Source organism: Hoplias malabaricus, chromosome 15 (assembly GCF_029633855.1).
Source record: "Hoplias malabaricus isolate fHopMal1 chromosome 15, fHopMal1.hap1, whole genome shotgun sequence".
NCBI lineage: Eukaryota > Metazoa > Chordata > Actinopteri > Characiformes > Erythrinidae > Hoplias > Hoplias malabaricus.
Window position 1 is genome coordinate 5,126,959 of NC_089814.1, and position 7,660 is coordinate 5,134,618.

A 7,660-nucleotide genomic window follows, 5' to 3' on the forward strand; every position below is an offset into this window, starting at 1 on the left:
GGACTGTGGGAGGAAACCGGAGCACCCGGAAGAAACCCACGCAGACACAAAGAGAACACACCACACTCCTCACAGACAGTCACCCTGAGGAAACCCACGCGGACACAGGGAGAACACACCACACTCCTCACAGACAGTCACCTGGAGGAAACCCACGCAGACACAGGGAGAACACACCACACTCCTCACAGACAGTCACCCGGAGGAAACCCACGCAGACACAGGGAGAACACACCACACTCCTCACAGACAGTCACCCGGAGGAAACCCACGCAGACACAGGGAGAACACACCACACTCCTCACAGACAGTCACCTGGAGGAAACCCACGCAGACACAAAAAGAACACACCACACTCCTCACAGACAGTCACCCGGAGGAAACCCACACAGACACAAAGAGAACACACCACACTCCTCACAGACAGTCACCTGGAGGAAACCCACGCAGACACAAAAAGAACACACCACACTCCTCACAGACAGTGACCCGGAGGAAACCCACGCAGACACAGGGAGAACACACCACACTCCTCACAGACAGTCACCCGGAGGAAACCCACGCAGACACAGGGAGAACACACCACACTCCTCACAGACAGTCACCCGGAGGAAACCTTCTAAATATGCTTCTAAAATGTCGCTGGGAGCTTGTTCCTCTCTCATTTTCTGAGCACTGTTTATATTTGGTGTGTGACTGTGCTTTGGTCTGAAACTGTTTTGTCTCAGCGTTTACAATTGACTTCTTTTTGTTCAGTGTCATCTTAATTATAATCAACACACAGCACGTCCAAACCACAGACGCTGTGTTTTTCTTTGGTACGAGCTGCTCGAGTTGCTCGGTTGGCCTCAGCATTTAGATTGTTTTCATGTTGCAGATAGGGGCAGAATCACATAACAACAGCCTGGTAGCATGGTTTTAAAAGGGAGATTACTGGAACACAGTGGGGACATAACAGAATAAAAATAATAATAATAAAGAGTTAAATAATAAAATTAGGTTTATGATCAGAAGTTCTGAAATTCGATTAACTGCTCAGCCATAAGGGGACGTATGAAAAAAAAATATTTTGAGCGCATTATCCTTAAAACATAGAAAACAAGAACCCCAGTCAGTTTTGTTGTGATTTGCCCAAGTTGATTACCATTGAATTAAATAAGCAGTTCTGATTTTGTGCTGCTTTTTTATGTTGGGTGCAGCCACTTGTTTGTCCATGTTTATGTCAGAACTCAAAGACAAGGTTAAATGGAGTAAAACAGACCAAACAAGCTCAGAGAAATAACAGCAGTGATCAACCAATGGGGAAAATGAGAAAAGAAAAGAAAGAGAACAGAGTGAAAAAGGCTAAAAATCAAAGCTTCTGCTGCTCGCTCCTCACGCCTAGGATCTCACGCTGAACTGAGCTGTGGCTTGCTCTCACTTATAGGAACAGGCGCTGAAACCGGTTTGTTTTGAACGAGGCTTTTTAAACATTTGGAGAATGCTGCTGTGGTGTTTGATCCTTGTGGTATTCTAAGCAAATCATACCACAGATATTTCATTAAGCTCCCAATAGTTTTCACTTGTGGAAATGTGGCATGTGTCACTGTGTGTGGCTTTTTCCTTACCTGGATACCTATTCTGTAAGCTAATATTTATCTGATAAACCAACACCTTCGCACATCATTCCCAGAGGAGAAAGTTCTTGAGTAGAACAAGGCCACATCAGCATCAAACTAAATGATGTCTCATTAGCTCATCTGAAGAGGCAGCTTCCATTACTCATCCAGCATGGCAACTTGGCAAGCATGTTCTCAAATTTTAACCTCCAGTGCTACCATCTATAAAGTGAGCCTTCGCTTCCTGTTTCTTTTTCGTTCCCTGCAGATATGTGGATGTCTATTCAGTACACAGTGCTGATGGATACTTCTGGTGTTCCAAAATTAGTCTGAATGCACATCTCTACTGCTCAGTGAATTAAGACTGTTGGAAGAAGAGTTTAAAAAAAACAAAAATAAGAGGGTTATAAGAGCAGTTCCTTCAGTGCCAGAAAAAGAAGATTATATATATATCATCTACACGACACTGAGAAAGACTTCAGCTTATGCTCTGAGGGCTGCACCTGATCATTCTGGACAGGCAGAAGTGCCCCTGTGTGATGCAAGTCGTACAATAACAGGGAAATAGAGGGCTACAACTGTCAACTGATATATACACATACATATTTCACAAGAACTGCACGACCCCCACCAATAAACACAGTCAGTGGTCGAGAGCAGGTCTCTGATCAGTTACCTGTGACATCTGTGGCCTGAAGTTGATCTGCTTCAAGTCCACGGATCCCGGAGACAAGTTGTGCAGCATTTGGCACAAAAGCACCCCATCCCGAAGCGCCTGGGCCAAGTCGAAGACCACCGCAGATGGCCATACCACCCTGTGGTTGGGGGGCAGAACCTTGCAGTCAATGAGCCAGCGGCCGCACTGCCTCCACTCTTCACTCATCGCGGGGGAGAGCGAGCTGAGATCCTCGCTTCAGCAACTCCGCGCTCGGCCTCCGACCCAGAGAAGACGCGCAGACCGTCCTAAATACCACCGCGGAGAAAACTGCGTGAACTGCTTAAACTGAACTTCTTAGTGCGGTCCATGGGACGGGAATTGAGCTTGAGGGGTCTCTGTTACTTTAAAAAAAAATAGGGAAAAAGCTCATGAATCATTCCCCAAAACGAGAACACGTCCTCCTTCAAATTAACATTTAACCGACTGCCAATTCAGCCTCATGTAGTTACACGGTTTAGTTTTCTGTAACAGCGGTTAAGTAAATCAAATTATCCGAAGAAAAGGGAGTAAAACCGTTGGCTCAGTTCAGTTCAATCCCACAGCGAGTTTGAATCAGTGCAGTTTCCTTTTCTTCATCTCGGAAACGAATGAGCGGGATTCGTTCGTTCAAAACTGTTGTTTCAACGGAACAAACGGCGACTAAAACCGTTTCAGGGGGTCGGGTTTCCCCCTCGTTCCCTCAAACTAAGACGGGGAGAGTCCGTTTGTCTTTACATACGAGCTGGAGTCTCCTCTCTGCCTTTTTTTGTTTTATCACTGTCCAAGAAACGGTGAAAGTTGCAACACGAACCTGGAACGACACCAAAGACGGCTTTCCACTCGCCAGGGAACGGTCTTCAAGACGTTAACAGCGGAAACTCTCGGAGCACTCACCGACAGCGACCGTTAAGAACTCCCGAGTTTTGTGTTGTTGTATTCACTTGAGTCCTTTCGCCGTTTGCGCTCAGAAATTAAAAGAGATGGCGAGTTTAAATATCACACATTCTCCCTTAGATTTCTCCCATACGTCGCTTTGTTCGTCTTCTGAATTGCAGTTTTGTTGTTTTCTTTGCACTCTCTCTTCTTTCTGCTTCTTCTAGCCTTTCTTCGCCTCCACTCAGTGGAACTGAGGATGTGAACCTCGGGAAAGGAATCAGTCCATTTGAGCCGATTCATTTGATGATGATTCTCTCGAACCGAATCACCAATGAAAAATAATCTAACAGGTTTTTTTTCTCCAATCACTCATATCATAGCACATAATTAAATGGGGTTTTCAAATCTGATTAAACATTAAAACACAGTTTGGTCCTGGATTAATGTAGCTCTGCCTCAGTGGCCCACATTAATCATTTAAGTTCTGAATCGTTCATTAATTAATGATTCATGCTGTTCGGGTTGGGGGTCCCAGGTGAGTCCTGGGTGGGTCCACAGCCTACACAGAATCAATGGTCACAAGGAATCATGCACACATCCAATCAATCTCTCACACTCACACACACACAGTGACCTGAGACAAGGAAGGAACAGGATCCTAAAATGAGTAACAGCATCTGCCAACCTCAGTTCTGAATAAACATTGAAATAACAATTTGGTCCTAGGCATTTGTGAATCAATGTCTCGGACCCAGATGAACCCTAAACCTACCTAAAAGCATGCCCATATAGACCTGTCTCCAAAACAGGGGTTAAGCCTAGGCTGGAATACACAGGATATGTATATGTTCGTCCTTAAGACATGAGACAGACCTCCATCAGTTCAAATAACTTAGTTTCACTGCTCCACAGCCCGGTGCCAGGGGCTTTATACCATTCTGTAGTTGTCACTCAACGCTGAGCACAATACATTAATCTCAAGTCCACAGTCAGGGGTCTGTCTGTGAGGATTTTTGGTGTGTTCTCCCTGTGTCTGTGTGGGTTTCCTCCAGGTGCTTGGACGTCCACGCAAAAGCCAAAAGCACATATTGATAGGTAGATTAACTCCATGAAAGTGCTCACAAGTGTGAAAGCTGTAAGTTATTATACACTATAGACAATGTACTGATAGCCCGTAAGAAAATATTACAGCACCTCAGCAATTTGCAAGCTGAATTATGACCAAATATATAAAAACCTCACATTCTATTTTAAAACTTACGTTTTAGTTTCACACACAAAATTGCTGCACACGAGAAGCCGGGTTTATTTGTTCGTTATGACAAACATTTATGCGGTTTATCCTCGCTGTGTTTGGAGGAGAGGAGAAGAAAATCACTCGACTTATGAATCATTGATTCGTACAGGTCAGAGAATCGGTTCGGTAAATTAAATCGTCTTCTCCTCACTACAAGCACAGCTTGTGCGCGCGCAGGGGGAACAGGAGGAGGAAGAGCGAGCGCGTGCACGAACGTCCACGTGGGAGAGGTTTGGGTTTTAGTCCCCACGAAATTGCCACAGATATGCACATTAAGTATTATAACACTGTTTATGTATTGATTATGCAGTAGGACTGGAAATTTATACATTAAGTTATTCACGAGACAGCGAAATGGCATTACTATATCAGGCCAATTTTACTGGTCTTCTTGAAGTAAAATAGATTTTAAATGGTTTCTAAATGAGCGCCATGTTGGCGCAGCAGGTAGCAGGAACCTGGAGGCTGTGGGTTTGATTCCCGCTCCGTGACTGTCTGTGGAGTTTGGTGCGTTCTCCCTGTGTCTGCGTGGGTTTCCTCCGGGTGACTGACTGTGAGGAGTGTGGTGTGTTCTCCCTGTGTCTGTGTGGGTTTCCTCCAAGTGACTGTCTGTGAGGAGCAGGGTGTGTTCTCCCTGTGACCGCGTGGGTTTCCTCCGGGTGACTGTCTGTGAGGAGTGTGGTGTGTTCTCTCTGTGTCTGCGTGGGTTTCCTCCGGGTGACTGTCTGTGAGGAGTGTGGTGTGTTCTCTCTGTGTCTGCGTGGGTTTCCTCCGGGTGACTGTCTGTGAGGAGTGTGGTGTGTTCTCCCTGTGTCTGCGTGGGTTTCCTCCGGGTGACTGACTGTGAGGAGTGTGGTGTGTTCTCTCTGTGTCTGCGTGGGTTTCCTCCGGGTGAATGTCTGTGAGGAGTGTGGTGTGTTCTCCCTGTGTCTGTGTGGGTTTCCTCCAAGTGACTGTCTGTGAGGAGCAGGGTGTGTTCTCCCTGTGACCGCGTGGCTTTCCTCCAGAAGATCCAGTTTCCTCCCACGGCCCAAAAACACACATTGGTAGGTGGGTTACAGTGGTTACAATGAATGAATGGTTTCTAAATGCCCACTGAGTTCCACTGTTTATTTTATGAAATGTTGTGTTTTACTCATCTTTAAAAAGCCTGCTCATTCCTCACAGATGAACTAAGCCTGCACTACAGTAGCACGTCACTGTAAAGGATAAGATGATACCGAATGACCATCTGATCCTTGCAGTACAAACATGAACTCGTCAGTACTCTAAAGAAGCACTGTGATAGCTACAGTCCACCTCTGCAATAAGATTTACATGGAACAGACATGTTCAATCAAACTGGATGGATGGCTCACTGCAGTGGGCTGCAATCTGAAATGTAACCACATTCAGAATGAACAATGGCTCTCTGCCTCTGACATGATGCGCTGTCAGAGAAGTTGGGCCTCTGATCCATCATGGGCCACAGCAGTGTGAGAATGTTGCTGGCCGATATGCTTTATATGCTGCAGCAAAGGGGGAAGGTCACACAGTCCTATGAAAACGGTGACACTGCGCCCTGGAGAGTGGACTATAAATGGAAGCTACGACACAAGCGTGGGGGCAATGTCACACTAAATGAGAAAACATGTGGGAACTCGGAGCCATGTTGGCCCTAGTGATTAAGGAGGGTTGGATCAATACTTAATGCCTTAGGGAGTGAATAATGTTTTTAGTTTTTCTAGTGAGTTCTCTTCTAATCACACAGTGGAACCAAGCCTGGAAGGTGAAGGTAAACATGTCTTCTCCAAAAACATGAAACCTGGCACTGCTGTTTTCAAAGTAATACAAGATCCCTGAACAGATCAACACGTTCTGCGGCTATAAGCTGCCCATTTTTATTATGTTAGTAAACAGATTTCCACACTGGCCAAACTGTGTGATGAAGAAACTGAGCTAACAGCATGGTGGCCAAATTAGTGGTGTGTTCTCCCTGTGTCTGCGTGGGTTTCCTCCGGGTGACTGTCTGTGAGGAGTGTGGTGTGTTCTCCCTGTGTCTGCATGGGTTTCCTCCAGGTGACTGTCTGTGAGGAATGTGGTGTGTTCTCCCTGTGTCTGCATGGGTTTCCTCCAGGTGACTGTCTGTGAGGAATGTGGTGTGTTCTCCCTGTGTCTGCATGGGTTTCCTCCAGGTGACTGTCTGTGAGGAATGTGGTGTGTTCTCCCTGTGTCTGCATGGGTTTCCTCCAGGTGACTGTCTGTGAGGAGTGTGGTGTGTTCTCCCTGTGTCTGCATGGGTTTCCTCCAGGTGACTGTCTGTGAGGAATGTGGTGTGTTCTCCCTGTGTCTGCATGGGTTTCCTCCAGGTGACTGTCTGTGAGGAGTGTGGTGTGTTCTCCCTGTGTCTGCATGGGTTTCCTCCAGGTGACTGTCTGTGAGGAATGTGGTGTGTTCTCCCTGTGTCTGCGTGGGTTTCCTCCGGGTGACTGTCTGTGAGGAGTGTGGTGTGTTCTCCCTGTGTCTGCATGGGTTTCCTCCAGGTGACTGTCTGTGAGGAGTGTGGTGTGTTCTCCTTGTGTCTGCGTGGGTTTCCTCCGGGTGACTGTCTGTGAGGAGTGTGGTGTGTTCTCCTTGTGTCTGCGTGGGTTTCCTCCGGGTGACTGTCTGTGAGGAGTGTGGTGTGTTCTCCTTGTGTCTGCGTGGGTTTCCTCCGGGTGACTGTCTGTGAGGAGTGTGGTATGTTCTCCCTGTGTCTGCGTGGGTTTCCTCCGGGTGACTGTCTGTGAGGAGTGTGATGTGTTCTCTCTGTGTCTGCGTGGGTTTCCTCCAGGTGACTGTCTGTGAGGAATGTGGTGTGTTCTCCCTGTGTCTGCGTGGGTTTCCTCCGGGTGACTGTCTGTGAGGAGTGTGGTGTGTTCTCCTTGTGTCTGCGTGGGTTTCCTCCGGGTGACTGTCTGTGAGGAGTGTGATGTGTTCTCTCTGTGTCTGCGTGGGTTTCCTCCGGGTGACTGTCTGTGAGGAGTGTGATGTGTTCTCTCTGTGTCTGCGTGGGTTTCCTCTGGGTGACTGTCTGTGAGGAGTGTGGTGTGTTCTCCCTGTGTCTGCGTGGGTTTCCTCCGGGTGACTGTCTGTGAGGAGTGTGGTGTGTTCTCCCTGTGTCTGCGTGGGTTTCCTCCCACAGGAGGTGACTCAAAAGTGTCCATAGGTGTG

At 47.2% G+C, this 7,660-nt stretch overlaps 1 protein-coding gene across 6 annotated transcripts in view; it reads right to left on the reverse strand.

The window, feature by feature from the left end:
• Positions 1-3,401, reverse strand: part of vav2 (vav 2 guanine nucleotide exchange factor) — a 185,499-nt gene extending 182,098 nt beyond the window's left edge. For all 6 annotated transcript variants that reach the window (XM_066645361.1, XM_066645366.1, XM_066645365.1 and 3 more), the window contains exon 1: positions 2,275-3,401. In XM_066645361.1, the coding sequence (XP_066501458.1) occupies positions 2,275-2,481 (207 nt within the window). In that variant the 5' untranslated portion in view covers positions 2,482-3,401. The remainder of the gene's footprint in view (positions 1-2,274) is intronic.
• Between the last annotated feature and the right edge of the window lie 4,259 nt (positions 3,402-7,660).